Consider the following 17,246-nt stretch of genomic DNA (forward strand, 5'->3'; position numbering starts at 1 on the left):
CAGTAATGTTGAGATGTCAGTAGGGAGAGCTCTAGTCTAGAACACTGGAACCAAAGATAATCCCCTTTCATCTGTTCTGGAACCTTCAGTACCAGCTGATGAGGAGTGATGGGAATGGGTCACATTTTGTCTCTTGTAAAACATGTAGGCCCACTCCTCAAATAAAGAAATGTAACTACAGTATTCTGACTTTAGACCATTTTCTATTTAGATTCAGTAACATCCCTTATGTGACATGTTGTTCCTGCATGTTAATGACCTGACTAGGCTACTTTAAAATGTGTCAACCACAGAACTCACACTTAGGCTACGCCTGCTTCTACTAACACTCACAGAAGACTACTTCTTGTTTCCAAGCAGTGACAGTAAGTTGACTAACTGTTCAAGACCTCTCCTCTTCACTTCACTCTGTAAGTACACTTGACGATATCTTGAAATATAGTTTTAGTTTTGACGTTTTTAGCTAAACATCACATGACTTACTGTATCTTTGTACTTGTTGGTTTATTTTGAACTGTGTTTTGGTTGTTACATCAGGGCCTGTATTCATAAAGTGTCTCAGATGGTCCATATAATTATGATCTAAAAGGCTGAACTGATCCCAGATCAGCTCTCCTACACATTGTGAATACTGATCCTGGACTGTGGTTTCATGTGTTTAGTTTAGTTCAGTTTATTCATTTACATGTTTAAAACATGATGAGACAGTGATGGTGTGGTTGTGTGAGACAGAGATGGTGGCTGTGGTTAGAGCATTGACAGTAGAGTTTACCAGTAATACCCAGATCTCCATTCAATAGGGTCATGTTCACTGTCATAGTATAACAGGGTCGTGTGTGTGTGTGTGTGTGTGTGTGTGTGTATTTTTACATGTGTGTGTGTGTGTGGCACTTGACAAGTGTGTATTGTGCTACAAAAGTTGTGTGCGTGACTTGTGCAGGTGTTTTAAATTTATTTTTACATGTTAATCAGATTGTTTGGGATATACAGTATTAACATGAGACACCAACATTTTTGGACACACTGTGACAAGTACTGAGCTGTTATTGTAACAAGAGCTACATGAAAATGGTGGGTTGTTGGGATGTATGTTGTACATGTGGTTTCACATTAAGACTTTGCAGAGCTATTTTAAGAGCTCTCAGAGCAACAGATTGTTGTAGTATTAACATGAGACATTTTGAAAATGGCCTAAATGGTGGGTTGTGTAAGAGTTATGAGACAGTGATTGAATGAATGCTTGTGTAAGAGCTTTATGGTGGGTTGTGGAGTAGTATAGACACAGTGATGGTGGACTGTGTTTTGGAGTAGTATTAACAAGAGTATTAACACAGTGATGGTGGGTTGGGTTGGTGTTTAGGAGTAGTATTAACATGACTGTTGTTTAGGAGTAGTATTAACATGAGGTTGTGTTTAGGAGTAGTATTGACATGAGACAGTGATGGTGGGTTGTGTTTAGGAGTAGTATCAACATGAGACACAGTGATGGTGGTTGTGTTTAGGAGTAGTATTAACATGAGACACAGTGATGGTGGTTGTGTTTAGGAGTAGTATAACATGAACATGAGTATTAACACAGTGATGGTGGTTGTGTTTAGGAGTAGTATTAACATGAGACAGTGATGGTGGGTTGTGTTTAGGAGTAGTATAACATGAACATGAGACAGTGAAGGTGGGTTGTGTTTATGGTGGGTTGTGTTTAGGAGTAGTATTAACATGAGACAGTGATGGTGGGTTGTGTTTAGGAGTAGTATTAACATGAGACACAGTGATGGTGGGTTGTGTTTAGGAGTAGTATTAACATGAGACACAGTGATGGTGGGTTGTGTTTAGGAGTAGTTTTAACATGAACAGTGATGGTGGGTTGTGTTTGAGACATGAGACACAGTGATGGTGGGTTGTGTTTAGGAGTAGTATTAACACAGTGATGGTGGGTTGTGTAGGAGTAGAGACACAGTGATGGTGGGTTGTGTTTAGGAGTAGTATTAACATATTAACAGTAGTATTAACACAGTGATGGTGGGTTGTGTTTATGGACACAGTAGTTTTGTTTAGACATGAGACACAGTGATGGTGGGTTGTGTTTAGGAGTAGTATAACATGAACATGAGATACAGTGATGGTGTGTTTGAAATGTATCAACATGAGACAGTGATGGTGGGATTTAGGAGTAGTATTAAACAGTGATGGTCCTTTCCAACAATGGGCAGAGTTAAAGATAAAAATTGTGTTTACATGAGACATTTGGAAAGTATTCAGACAGTGATGGTGGGTTGTGTTTAGGAGTAGTATTAACATACAGTGATGGTGGGTTTGTTTTTTATGAGACCAGTGATGGTGGGTTGTGTTTTGTTAACATTACAGACTTATCCAACAGAGTTAAAGATAAAAATAAATGGATTGAAATTTTGGCCTTTTTCCCCCTCATCAATCTAAACACAATACCCCATAATGATAAAAGCAAAAACAGTTTTTAGGCATTTTTGCACATTTATAAAAAATGTTAAACTGAAATATCACATTTCCATAAGTATTAAGATCTTTTACTCAGTACTTTGTTGAAGCACCTTGTCAGCAATTACAGCCTTGAGTCTTCTTGTGTATGATGCAACAAGCTTAGAAAACTTGAATTTGGGGAGTTTCTCTAATTCTTCTCTGCAGATCCTCTCAAGCTCTGTCAGGTTGGATGGGGAGCATCGCTGCACAGCTATTTTCAGGTCTCTCCAGAGATGTTCCATCAGGTATGTCCTGCCTCTGGATGGGCCACTAAAGGACATTCAGGGACTTGTCCCAAAGCCACTCCTGCGTTGTCTTGGCTATGTGCTTAGTGTCGTTGTCTTGTTGGAATGTAATGCATGCTCTGGAGCAGGATTTCATCACAGATCTCTCTGTACTTCGCTCCGTTCATCTTTCCCTCGATCCTGACTAGTCTACCAGTCCCTGTTGCTGAAAAACATCCCCACAGCATTATGCTGCCACCACCATGCTTCATCGTAGGGATGTGCCAGGTTACCTCCAGACGTGACACTACGCTATTCAGGCCAAAGAGTTCCATCTTGGTTTCATCAGACCAGAGAATCTCATTTAGGTGCCTTTAGGCAAGGTTCAAGCTTGCCTTTTACTGAGGAGTGGCTTCCATCTGGCCACTTGACCATAAAGGCCTGATTGGTGGAGTGCTGCAGAGATGGTTGTCCTTCTGGAAGGTTCTCCCATCTCCACAGAGGAACACTGGCGCTCTGTCAGAGTGACCATCGGGTTCTTGGTCACCTACCTGACCAAGGCCCTTCTCCCCCGATTTCTCCATTCTTCCATTTAAGAATGATGGAGGCCACTGTGTTCTTGGGGACCTTCAATAGTGCAGACTTTTTTATACCCTTCCCGAGTTCTTTGCCAAGACCCAATCCTGTCTCGGAGCTCTACGGACAATTTCTTCGACGTCATGGCTTGCTTTTTGCTCTGACATTTACTTTCAAATCATGTCCAATCAATTGAATTCACCACAGGTGGACTCCAATCACATTTGAAAGATAATGAATGGGAACAGGATGCACCTGAGCTCAATTTCGAGTCTCATAACAAAGGTTATTTATACTTATGTAAATTCAAAAAACAGATTATGATTTGTCTTTATGGTGTATTGTGTTTACCGTAATTGCTGGACTATTAAGCGCACCTGAATATAAACCGCACCCACTGAATTATTAAAAAATATGTATTTTGTACATAAATAAGCCGCACATGTCTATAAGCCGCAGGTGTCTATCGGTACATTGAAACAAATTAACTTTACACAGCCTTGAAACGAAACACGGCTTGTTACAAAAATAAATAGGCTTTAACGAACCACAGCTTGTAACAAAAATTAAAACAGTAGCCTACCAAGAAAGTCATTGGTCACTATCTTCCTCCTCCTGTGCACTGAAACCACTGAAGTCATCTCCTTCGGTGTCGGAGTTGAATAGCCTCAGAATTGCTTCATCCGATGTTGGATCGTTTTCATTGTCGCTCTCGTCACTTTCATCCGGAGGCAAATACCCCGCTGAGCTCATGCTGTCCTCTTCAACATGCAGCAGTCCAGCCTTTCGAAACCCGTTGATGATAGTGGATTTTTTGACAATGCTCCACGCTGTCAGGACCCACTGGCAGACTTGACCATAAGTTGCTCTTCGCCTGCGGCCCGTTTTAGTGAAGGATTTCTCCCCACTTGTCATCCAAGCCTCCCACTGAACAAGGAGCGCCACCTTAAATGCACGATTTACACTGATGTCGAGCGGCTGCAAATACTTTGGGCCATCTGCTTTTCTTCCCTCTGAAAGCTTTTGTTGTCTTTCTGCACCGAGTCAGTTCCTCACGCTGCTGTTTCCAACGTCTTATCATCGACTCATTAAGGCCAAGCCCCCGTGCAGCAGCACTATTTCCTTTTCCAACAGCCAGATTTATCGCCTTCAACTTGAAAGCTGCATCATATGCATTTCACCGTGTCTTTGCCATGATGAGGGTGACAAAATGACTACCGTAATCAGAATGATGGGAAGTTTGAGCGCGCTCGATTTACGTCACATTATGTGACGGTGCTCAGTTTTTTGGCGGCATGAATCTTGTGAAAGCGGGAAAAATCCATAAATTAGCCGCGTCATTGAATAAACCGCGAGGTTCAAAGTGTGTGAATAAAGTAGCGGCTTATAGTCCAGAAATTACGGTAGAATGATGAGGGAAATTGTTTATTTAATCCATTTTAGAATAAGGCTGTAACGTAACAAAATGTAGAAAAAAGTAAAGGGGTCTGAATACTTCCACTGTATAAATGTTTTGAGGGAAATAGTGACACAAGGAATAAATACAGAGAGAATAACGAATATCAATAACGAGTAAAAATAACATCTGTTTCACAGTACAGAGTTGATGTGCAGGGGTACGAGGTAATGAGGTGTTTATGTACATACATATAAGGGAAAGGGGGTTACCTAGTCAGTTGCACAACTGAATGCATTCAACTGAAATGTGTCTTCTACATTTAATTCAACCCCTCTGAATCAGAGAGGTGTGTGGGGCTGTATTAATGGACGTAATCGATGCCCGGGAGCAGTTGTTGTTGTGGGTTAACTGCCTTGATCAAGGGCAGAACTGCAGAATTTACTGCTTTTGCCAGTTCAGGAAGTCAAAACAGCAACCTTTACTGGCCCAATGCTCTTAACCGCTAGGCTACCTGCTGCCCCATAGGGAGGGGTAAAGTGACTAGGCATCAGGAGCGATAATAGACTAAGCGAGCATAGAAGTAACTTACTGTAGCTCGTCTGGTGGACTTGTGTCACTGGGCAGCTCGCGGCTGGATTTCCCTTTGTAATCCATGATAGTTTACAAGCCCAGCCGCATGCTTCTCGCTTCAGAGCCAGCATAGTAGGATTCAGCCTTAGTCCTGTATTGACGCGTTTCCGGTTTGATTGCTCATCGGAGGTCGTAGCAGAACTTCTTTAACCGTCCGGATTAGTGTCCCGTTCCTTGAAAGCGGAAGCTCCAGCCTTTAGCTATGTGCAGATGTTGCCTGTAATCCATGGCTTCTGGTTGGTACGTCTGTAGGTCACTGTGGTGACAATGTCGGCGATGCACTTATTAATGAAGCGGTGAAAGACGTGGTCTTTGGTACTCTTGGATGTCATAAGGTGAATGCACCAATTTGTAAGTCGCTCTGGATAAGAGCGTCTGCTAAATGACTTAAATGTAAATGTAAATGTACGTCCTGTTTGAGTATTAGCTTGTAGGCAGGAAGCAGGAGGACAAAGGTATGGTCTGATTTGCCAGAGAGAGGGCAAGGGAGGGCCTTTTATTCATGTGTAGAGTATAGGTGAACTAGAGTGTTGTTCCGCCTTGTTGGACAGGTGAGGATCCAAAAGTGTACTTCGGCTGTCCTCATAGGAGCACCGTTTTTGGTTCTATGTAGAATTATTTTTATTTTTGGTTCCAGGTAGAACCTTTTTGTGTTCCATGTAGAACCCTCTGTGGAAAGGGTTCTACATGGAACCCAAAAGTGTTCTACCTGGAAACCAAAATAGTTCTTCAAAGTGTTCTCCTATGGGGAGAACCAAATAACCCTTTTAGGTTCTAGATAGCACCATTTGTTTTCTAAGAGTGTAGACAAATCAGCAAGATTTAAATCCACAATGTAAATCCATGATGTAAATCCACGTTCAGCCACAACTCTGAGAAACATATATTACAGTTATTCAGGTTCCGTTGACAGAATAGTCTTCGAGCTCATCCAGTTTGTTGGTCTATTTGTTGGTCTATTTGATCACCGACGTAATCTCGTCAGGATGCCTGCTCGCTTGACTCACGGCTACCGGGGATCAGGGTTGCCGGGATCAGGGTCTGGTCCGGAGTAAGTTGCAGACTCGTTGAAGTTGAAATTTCAGTCCAAATCAAGTTTAGTGATCACTGTTGTGATGTTTAGAAGCTGTAGGCCAAAGGAAATGTGTCACGACTTCCACCGAAGTCGGTCCCTCTCCTTGTTCGGGCGGCGTTTGGTGATCGACGTCACCAGCCTTCTAGCCATCACCGATCCACTTTCATTTTCCATTTGTTTTGTCCTTGTCTTACACACCTGGTTTCACTCCCTCAATTACTTGTTCATTATTTAACCCTCTGTCCTCCATGTTTGTTTGTGAGTGATTGTTTGTTGTATTTACGGTCCGTATTGTGGGCTAGGTATTATTGACTATTTTTAAGTCTTGAGTAAAATGATGTGTATTATTTATCTCTGCTGTCCTGCGCCTGACTCCTCTGCACCAGCTACACCCAGACCTATTACAACATGATGGCAGAGACATTAAGAACAAAACAAAGTTAAGACCAGCATAAAAAACACAAATTAGCATCCACTGCAGCACCATCTCCTTCTATCACCAGCCTCCTCTGCTGTACACAAGGGCCAACATTGTAACATAATATAATAGTGGCTTATACTACTATAGACATCAGTGTTTGTGTGTTAAATGTGACTTGGTCAAGTACTAGCCAGTGTTGTGTTTCATTAGTTTATTATGTTGTTATTGACCCAACATTATTGAGGACATTATTATTAGGTACCAGTACTAAACACAATAACCAACAGTGGTTTTGTGTGTGTGTGTGTGTGTGTGTGTGTGTTTTACTATCCTTGGACCAGTTTTAGTCCTGGACCAGAAGTCCAGAAAAACAAGGAAAAGTTGGACAAGTGGGTACATTTCACTGGTCCACACAAGGAAAAAATTATATTTTTGTTTGAGGGTTAATTTTCGAGTTAGATTTAGGTTTAGGGGTTAGGATTAAGATTAGGGATAGTAGTTAGGAAAAACATTTTGAATGGGAATAGATGTTTTGGTCCCCACCAGGAATGAACAAAACATTTTGTCTGTGTTGTTTATCATTAGTTTACTCCAATTAGAGGAGGGGGTGGGGTTAGTTTACTCCAATTAGAGGAGGGGGTGGGGTTATTTTACTCCAATTAGAGGAGGGGGTGGGGTTAGTTTACTCCAATTAGAGGAGGGGAGGTGGGGTTAGTTTACTCCAATTAGAGGAGGGGAGGTGGGGTTAGTTTACTCCAATTAGAGGAGGGGGTGGGGTTAGTTTACTCCAATTAGAGGAGGGGGTGGGGTTAGTTTACTCCAATTAGAGGAGGAGGGGTGGGGTTAGTTAATTCCAATTAGAGGAGGGGGGTGGGGTTAGTTTACTCCAATTAGAGGAGGAGGGGTGGGGTTAGTTTACTCCAATTAGAGGAGGTTTACTCCAATTAGAGGGGGGGTGGGGTTAGTTTACTCCAATTAGAGGAGGGGAGGTGGGGTTAGTTTACTCCAATTAGAGGAGGAGGGGTGGGGTTAGTTTACTCCAATTAGAGGAGGGGGTGGGGTTAGTTTACTCCAATTAGAGGAGGGGGTGGGGTTAGTTTACTCCAATTAGAGGAGGGGGGTGGGGTTAGTTTACTCCAATTAGAGGAGGGGGGTGGGGTTAGTTTACTCCAATTAGAGGAGGAGGGTGGGGTTAGTTTACTCCAATTAGTGGAGGAGGGGTGGGGTTAGTTTACTCCAATTAGAGGAGGAGGGGTGGGGTTAGTTTACTCCAATTAGAGGAGGGGGTGGGGTTAGTTTACTCCAATTAGAGGAGGGGGTGGGGTTAGTTTACTCCAATTAGAGGAGGGGAGGTGGGGTTAGTTTACTCCAATTAGAGGAGAGGAATTGGGGTTAGTTTATTCCAAATACTAGTGAAATAAAATGATGAAAAATGGTAATGAAAACAACAGAAATAGAACTAGCACTATATAGATAATAACTCTGGCAGTGATGAATACTGAACCGATCCTGTGCAGGTGTTGTTACACGTGGTCTGCTACTGGGAGGATGATCAGCTGTCCATCCTGTCTTCCTGTAGCGCTGTCTTAGGCGTCTCACAGTACGGACATTGCAATTTTTGCCCTGGCCACATCTGCAGTCCTCATGCCTCCTTGCAGAATGCCTAAGGCACGTTCACGCAGATGAGCAGGTACCTTGGGCATCTTTCTTTTGCTGTTTTTCAGAGTCAGTAAGTTTTCATAACTGTGACCTTAATTGCCTATAGTATGTAAGCTGTTAGTGTCTTAACGATTGTTCTGCAGGTGCATGTTCATTAATTGTTTATGGTTCATTGAACAAGCATAGGAAACAGTGTTTAAACCCTTTACAATGAAGATCTGTGAAGTTATTAGCATTTTTACAAATGATCTTTGGAAGATGTATACTGTATATATATATATTTATATGATATATACTGTATATATACAGTATATTAGTATATATTAAATATAATGTATATATATATTTATCTTTGATATATATTGTATATATTTACAAAAATGATAAATAGGGAATTGGAAATGATTCAGACAATTACATTGATTGAAGCCACAATCAATCTGCAATATTGAAGCTGAGCCTCCCCCTTAAAGAAAGTGTGTGTGTGTGTGTGTCACTTGCTGTTTATCCTCAGAGCTTAGCAGCTTATCATTCAAGCTGGTGGTCAGTCAGCTGCTGTTGGTGATAGCAGCTATCATTCAACCTGGTGGTCAGTCTTTAGGCTGCTGTACAGCTTGGTGATAGCAGCTATCATTCAACCTGGTGGTCAGTCTTTAGGCTGCTGTACAGCTTGGTGATAGCAGCTATCATTCAACCTGGTGGTCAGTCTTTAGGCTGCTGTACAGCTTGGTGATAGCAGCTATCATTCAACCTGGTGGTCAGTCTTTAGGCTGCTGTTCAGCTTGGTGATAGCAGCTATCATTCAATCTGGTGGTCAGTCTTTAGGCTGCTGTACAGCTTGGTGATAGCAGCTATCATTCAACCTGGTGGTCAGTCTTTAGGCTGCTGTTCAGCTGTTCAGCTATCATTCAACCTGGTGGTGTCTTTAGGCTGCTGTTCAGCTTGGTGATAGCAGTTATCATTCAACCTGGTGGTCAGTCTTTGGCTGCTGTTCAGCTTGGTGATCAGTTATCATTCAACCTGGTGGTCAGTCTTTAGGCTGCTGTACAGCTTGGTGATAGCAGTTATCATTCAACCTGGTGGTCAGTCTTTAGGCTGCTGTACAGCTTGGTGATAGCAGCTATCATTCAATCTGGTGGTCAGTCTTTAGGCTGCTGTTCAGCTTGGTGATAGCAGCTATCATTCAACCTGGTGGTCAGTCTTTAGGCTGCTGTACAGCTTGGTGATAGCAGCTATCATTCACCCTGGTGGTCAGTCTTTAGGCTGCTGTTCAGCTTGACGGATCGTAAAAGATGGACAATTTTTCCTCCTATATTTGGGGTTCTGAGACGAAAACAGCTTCTGAATAATCAATGTAGAATATGTGTTTGTTATATTATGTTGTTTTGTAATATTGTTGTTGTTGTTGATGATGATGATGATGATGATGATGATGATGACTTTATTGTATCCATTAGGACAGTGTTTTGCATCATACAGCATCTCATCTTAAATAGACAGATGTAGACAGACATGCAACACATCACACACATTACATACATAGACTTACAGACAGACAGTATTCACATAGACAACCATATAGCACAACACAACACAATATGAGCCTGGTTCATTTTCAGTAATGAGGCCCTGTACCCCATTTACAGTTTATACTTCAATGTATCAGGTGGAGTTATTCACCAGCTATAGAGTGAGTTGTTGTTTATGTTTCTAGGACTGCAGGGTGGGAGATGCAACAATGGCCTTGAGAACAGCAGGAAGTGTGTTGGGGGTCTTTGTCTGGTCTGTAGCAGGTATGTGTCACGTTCTGACCCTAGTCATTGTGTTAATTAGTTGGTCAGGACGTGAGTTGGGTGGGCATTCTATGTTTTGTCTGTCTAGGTTGTTTTTCTGTGTTCGGCCTAGTATGGTTCTCAATCAGAGGCAGGTGTCGTTAGTTGTCTCTGATTGAGAATCATACTTAGGTAGCCTGGGTTTCACTGTTTGTTTGTGGGTGATTGTTCCTGTCTCTGTGTTTGCACCAGATAGGACTGTTTAGGTTTTCGTTATTTCACGTTGCGTTTATTGTTTTGTATGGAGTGTTCAGTTTATGTGTTTTAATAAACAACCATGGACACTTACCACGCCGCATATTGGTCCTCCGATCCTTCTCGCCTCTCCTCTTCAGACGAAGAGGAGGAAAACCATTACAGTATGGTCTCATTCTTATCTTTTAGTTGCTCTGTTTAACAATCTACAGACATTTCTAAAAGGATAAGAATCATAATGTTATTCTGGTGTGTTCTGTTAGGTGTCTCCACTTCACTTAAATAGTTATCTTTCACACCTCACTGAGTGATGCTTATCTGTGGTTTCCACTCACACTCAGCAACTACAGCAACAACGTGTGAACAAACCCTACTTTCAGTGTGAGCCAATTGGCCTTGGCTTAATTCTGATACCATTGTGTTGTGTGACTGTGTTTCAGTGGTACTGGGTCAGGATGGCTGGAGTGTTACATACACCACTCAGAGTATCTGTACCTTTAAGGGGTCATCAGTGGAGCTGACCTGCTCTTACACATATCCCAGTGGCTATACAATCACAACAACCTTCTGGTTCAACAAATATGATGCTGAGGAGAATTATGTGAGTCTGAAGGATGACCCAGACTACAAAGGACGTGTGACGTACCGTGAGGATGAAGAGAATGGTCACATCCTGACAATCACAGACCTGAGAGAGAGTGACTCAGCTACATACACATTCAGATTTACAGATCAGACTGGGAAATGGAGATATACTGGCAAACCTGGAGTCACTCTGTCTGTCACAGGTACAGTTACATTCAATATAGTTAAACTGTTGAATTCCATTTAGTTCAGGATAAATGTCTTGGTTTGTGTTTATGTCTGTATAACATAGGATTTCTTCCATCTTTGTATTAGAGTGATAAGTCAGTTATAAAGGGATTTACAGTGATATTGTTTTTTCTCCAGGTCTTCAGGTGAAGGTGACTGGTGGATATCAGGATAAGACACTGACCTGTAGTACCACCTGTACTCTGACTGACAACCCCACCTACATCTGGTACAAGAACGGACAACATCTAGATGAGAGCACCTCCCCCCAGTACAAAGACCCAGTCTCCAGTAACTATGAAGACAGTTATTCCTGTGCTGTAAAAGGCCATGAGGACCTCCACTCTCCTGCAGTGTGTGAGTGGGAATCTAATATGGAATCTCATACAGCATGTATACAGAATTTAATTCATTTCTGAAAATAACTGAAAATACTGTATAATGTACTCATGTGATTCCATTATATTTCAGGTGTCCAGGGTCAGGACTGCAACAGAGTGACTTACACCAAGAGGACAATCTGTGTCTTGAAGGGGTCAACAGTGGACATATCCTGTACTTATGGCAGTGGTTATGATACTGTCACATCATCACTCTGGTTTAGTCCTAAACAGAGATCTAGGTGGAGGGATGAGTTGATCCCTGAGGACCTAACCACAGACCCAGGGTATGCAGGTCGTGTGGAGTATGTTGGAGAGAAGGAGAGAGGTCGCTCCACTCTGAGAATCACAGATCTGAGAATCACAGATCTGAGAGAGGAGGACTCTGCTGAGTACAAGTTCATATTCAACACACAGACATCAAGATGGGGACACAGTTTCCCTGGAACAACTCTGACTGTCACAGGTAACACTGAACAAATGATCATACTGATAGATGTATTCACTGTTGGTTTCTTTATATTTTATACTTAATACTTAATTATGTTATTGTCATTTACTCTGTATTCAGACCTGCAGGTGAAGGTGACTCCTGCCACAGAGGCAGGGAAGAGGACACTGACCTGTATCACCACCTGTACTCTGACTGACAACCCCACCTACATCTGGTACAAGAACGATACCAGGGTAAAGGAGGACACTTCCAGCCTGGACTCAGACTCCTTTAGTGATGCAGACAGTTACTCCTGTGCTGTAAAAGGCTATGATAATCTCTTCTCTCCTGCAGTGTGTGAGTGTGTTTTTAAAAATAAACATCTCAAACATGTTTGTTTCAGGTTGTGAGACTTATGCCAATGAATCAATTAATATGGATCATTATTCATATTATGGTTGTCACGAATGTAAACTGTTAAACTTGTTTGATTTTCTACTTCATAAACAACATCAGTGTATATCGGTAGATATTGTAATGAAAGATTTATATAAGGTGTTCTATTGTCTTCTTGTCTTTCAGGTAAGAAGTGTTGGAGTGTGACTTACACCCATCAGAGTATTTGTGCCTTGAAGGGGTCAACAGTGGACATATCCTGCTCTTACACATATCCCAGTTATCATGAGATCAAACAAGCTTTCTGGTTTACTAAATGGTCTGGTATGGAGGCTGAAGATCTGAGCTCAGTGCCAGGGTATGAGGGTCATATAGAGTACCTTGGGGATAAGGAGAGGGACTGTACTCTGAGAATCACAGACCTGAGATTGAGTGACTCTGCTGGGTACAGGTTCAGATTCATAACATCTGGAGAAAAGTTTTCTGGCTCACCTGTCTCCCTGACTGTCACAGGTAATCTGTCGTCTCACATCTATTACTGTAATGACCTTAGTAAGGGAAGTCATACAGACACAGTAGTGTTATGTGATGGAAAAATACCAAATGTTACATTTCACATAAGAGGACATATATAGGAGGATGTTAATGATATGTTTCCTTTTACTCTAGATGTTGTGTTGGAGATGGATCCTACATCTGTGTCAGAGGGGGAGAATGTCACACTGAGATGTAGAACCAAATGTACACTGGTCCCCAACACAGCATACAGTTGGTATAAAAATAGACAGTCTATACCAAACAGCAACACCTCCTCTCCTGTCTATATCCTGTTCTCAGTCAGCAGTGAGGATACAGGCAGATACTCCTGTTCTGTAGAAGGACATGAGGATCTCCCCTCTGCTGAAGAGACTCTCACTGTCAGATGTGAGTACATGGGGTTTAAACCTTTAGTTAACTATACTTGAATTGATCATCTTCAGTAGGAAGGTGAATCTAAAAATAATTGTGTGGAAAACTTCAATTGTGGAAAATGTATATCACATTTTTAACTGACCTAATTAGTTATCTTTTTTAAATCCACTGTCTTTTACATCAGATGGACCAAAGGTCACCTCAGTATCAGTCAGTCCCTCTGGTGACATAGTGGATGGCAGTTCAGTGACTCTGACCTGCAGCAGTGATGCCAACCCACCTGTGGACAAATACACCTGGTACAAGAAGAACGTAACCTCACCAAAAGCATCAGGACAGAGTTACAGCATCACTAACATCATCTCTGAGGACAGAGGAGAATACTACTGTGAGGCCCAGAATGGAAGAGGATCTATGAACTCTACAGCTCTGATGATCATTGTAGCAGGTAAAGTTACATCTTCAATACTTCAATACAAAATGATGTTCAATAAGAAATGATGTTTCAAGGTAATCTTCTATATAATATTACTGTGAAGCTAGAAACATTAAAGGAACAGAGACTTCCATCCCTGTCCATATTAATGTCATGTGTAAGTATGTCATGTTCTGTCTATTTCTGGTGCTCTGTGAGATGACAGATTTGACAGGTATGAAATATAAACACATGTACACATGGATTGTACATTGTATATCTGTGGTAGTAGAGTAGGGGCCTGAGGTCACACACTTAATGTGTTGTGAAATCTATTGTGAGTGTATTGTAATGTTTTAAAATTGTAGAACTGGCTTAATTTTGCTGGACCTAAAGGGGATCCATAATAAATACAAGCAGATATGTGTTCTAACCTCTTGACACTTAAACCCAGTAAATCCTGCAGCAGTGTTTCCCTGGGTTCCTGTGGTCTGGGTGGGGGCTGTCCTGACTGCTGGAGCTCTGCTCCTCACCATCTACTGCACTCTGAAGAGGTGAGGATTTTCTAGCCAGGGTTAAATATGAGATGTATATTAACCTCCACTAGAGGTCAGTAGAGAGCATAACTCACTCTGTTCCCCTTTACAGGAGATACACAGGAGGAAGTGATGCCACAACAGACACACAGGTGATTATATCAGTTACACCTCCACCTTCACACCTGGTGACATTAATCTACTGTATCACAACAGTCTCTTTCACACTATTTTCACTGTTCCCATGTTCTCTCTCTCTCTACCTCTACCTCTACCTCTACCTCTACAGAGTGTCCACCATGACCCTAACAGTGACACATACACAGGTCTGAACATGAAGACCATGTCCCCTGACTATGACACTCTGGCAGTAAGTATCTTATTATGTGTTTGTGTTTAGAGAAAATGATAGAGGTGTCTCAAAGTGCTCATGCATTTCCCCTCCCTCACTCCCTCCCTCACTTATTCACTCACTCACTCACTCACTCACTCACTCACTCACTCACTCACTCACTCACTCACTCACTCACTCACTCACTCACTCACTCACTCACTCACTCACTCACTCTCTCTTTCTCTCTACAGAGTGTCCATTCTGACCCTAACAGTAACAAGTGCACAGCTCTGAAGAAGAATACCAGGTCACCAGAGTGACAGCCAGGCAGTAGGTGTGTGTGTTTGTGTCATTTTATGAAGTGGTGTATAAAGTGCTCATTCAGTGTGTGTTTGTTCAGAATGTGAGAGACTCACCCAGTGACACATCCCCTCAGAGAGATAGTGAACCACCACAGAGCCTGGACTGAAGAGAACCACTACAGATCCTGGAATGAAGAGAACCACCACAGAACCTGGAATGAAGACAACCCCCACAGAACCTGGACCTAAGAGAAGCACCACAGAACCTGGACTGAAGAGAATCACCACAGAACCTGGACTGAAGAGAATCACCACAGAAGCTGGCCTGAAGAGAACCACCACAGATCCTAGATTGAAGAGAATCACCACAGAACCTGGACTGAAGAGAAGCACCACAGATCCTAGATTGAAGAGAATCACCACTGAATCTAGACTGAAGAGAATCACCACTGAATCTAGACTGAAGAGAACCACCACTGCATCTGGACTGAAGAGAAGCACCACTGAATCTGGACTGAAGAGAATCACCACTGCATCTAGACTGAAGAGAATCACCACAGAAGCTGGACTAAAGAGCTACGGTTCCAATCCAAAGCCAGGCCTCACACCTCTATTCTCTTGCAACCATATCTAGATGGTTTTCCAGACCAGGAACTTTAGCTTTGAGTAAATGCTGGAATATATTTGTTATTTTCTTATTATGATGATAAATGGGATGGGTTATGCTTCTGCTTTTTTCAATGGGATTTTTCCTTTTCCATATTTTTTCTTGTGTCCTAATCTGTTTCCTATCTGTAGTTTAAGATTACATTTCTGATCTGTTTCTATGGGGTTTTGCCATATACAGATGTTTTATAACATCAATAGTACTACTTTCCTCAGTAACTAATGTGGATAATATTGATAACAGCTTTCTATAATTTGTTCAGCTTTTGGGCCAAGTTTCTCCTGATGTGTTTAATGATTTACTTTGTATTGCTGTCAGACATTATTACTTATTTTTATGTTTTATATTACGTAATCCTATATTGTTTTATTTTATTTAAAAAAATGTAATCAGTACATTACATACATTTAAGCACATGTTATATTAATTATAATTGTATATTAAAATTGTATATTAAAAACATGTGTCTGTGTGTCTGTCTGTCTCTCTGTCTCCCCGCCATAGTAAAGACAGGCTGCACTACCAGACCCCGCCACAAGGGGTATAGTATATACAGACTGCACTACCAGACCCCACCACAGGGACACCCCACCACAGGGGAATAGTATACACAGACTGCACTACCAGACCCCACCAGGGACATAATATATACAGACTGCACTACAGACCCCACCACAGGGGACATAGTATACACAGACTGCACTACCAGACCCCACCACAAGGAGCATAGCCACTATTACAGTAGTTTGATTTCTGATTTAACCAAAACACTTCAACAATAAAGAAATACATGCTATATATCAAACATTGATTTACTGTGAGGTTTAGCTACAATGTTTCCTGAGGGGAAGACCTCCCCTCGTGACTCCAGTGTTAGCCCTCTCCTCCCCTCAGGATTCTAGTGATGGACCTCTCCTCCCCTCAGGATTCTAGTGATGGACCTCTCCTCCCCTCATGACTCCAGTGTTGGATCTCTCCTCCCCTCAGGATTCCAGTGTTGGACCTCTCCTCCCCTCAGGATTCCAGTGTTGGACCTCTCCTCCCCTCAGGATTCCAGTGTTGGACCTTTTCTCCCCTCAGGACTATATCTCCCCTCAGGACTTTCTCCCTCCCTTCCTCTCCCCCTTCTCCATTCTGTGCGGTAGGTGAGGGGAGATATAGTTAGAATGTAGAACTCTGATACTCTCTATGTTCTTTACTGTAGGTGTGGGGAGAGAGAGAGTATCAGAGTTCGACAAGAGAGATTATATGCCTCTGTCAACTTCAAGACTCCCAACATGTCCACTTGCACCTTTGAGAGGCTAAAGGTGAGAGGTGGGATGAAATTAATGCTGTCATATGCATTTAACTATGTGAGATGTGCTTTACATTTTTTAGCTTGAACTTAAGGAGTGTGTACTTTTGGGACCATGCCATTGGTTCAATTGTACTTTTGGGACTATGCCATTGGTTCCATTGTACTTTTGGGACTATACTATTTGTTCCAGTGCATGCTTAGGGCTATGCGATTGATTCTATTGTACTTTTGGGATGATGCTATTTGTTCCATTG

The 17,246-nt window shown here is 42.1% G+C and overlaps 1 protein-coding gene across 4 annotated transcripts; it reads left to right on the forward strand.

The window, feature by feature from the left end:
- The first annotated feature begins 354 nt into the window (after window positions 1-354).
- On the forward strand, window positions 355-16,212 carry LOC115119012 (sialoadhesin-like). 4 transcript variants are annotated; one of them, XM_065001150.1, is made up of 14 exons: window positions 355-410; window positions 10,195-10,273; window positions 10,948-11,295; window positions 11,459-11,677; window positions 11,792-12,166; window positions 12,272-12,490; window positions 12,716-13,042; window positions 13,199-13,453; window positions 13,626-13,889; window positions 14,311-14,410; window positions 14,505-14,544; window positions 14,682-14,762; window positions 14,978-15,056; window positions 15,163-16,212. In XM_065001150.1, exons 2-13 carry the CDS (start codon window positions 10,219-10,221, stop codon window positions 15,044-15,046), a joined length of 2,352 nt encoding a protein of 783 aa, XP_064857222.1. In that variant the 5' UTR covers window positions 355-410; window positions 10,195-10,218; the 3' UTR covers window positions 15,047-15,056; window positions 15,163-16,212. The 4 variants fall into 4 exon arrangements, with proteins under 4 accessions (XP_064857222.1, XP_064857223.1, XP_064857220.1 ...); XM_065001151.1 differs by having other exon boundaries at window positions 14,323-14,410; window positions 14,978-15,060; XM_065001148.1 differs by having other exon boundaries at window positions 14,978-15,060; window positions 15,163-16,211.
- Window positions 16,213-17,246: the final 1,034 nt, after the last annotated feature.

Source organism: Oncorhynchus nerka, linkage group LG15 (assembly GCF_034236695.1).
Source record: "Oncorhynchus nerka isolate Pitt River linkage group LG15, Oner_Uvic_2.0, whole genome shotgun sequence".
Lineage (NCBI taxonomy): Eukaryota > Metazoa > Chordata > Actinopteri > Salmoniformes > Salmonidae > Oncorhynchus > Oncorhynchus nerka.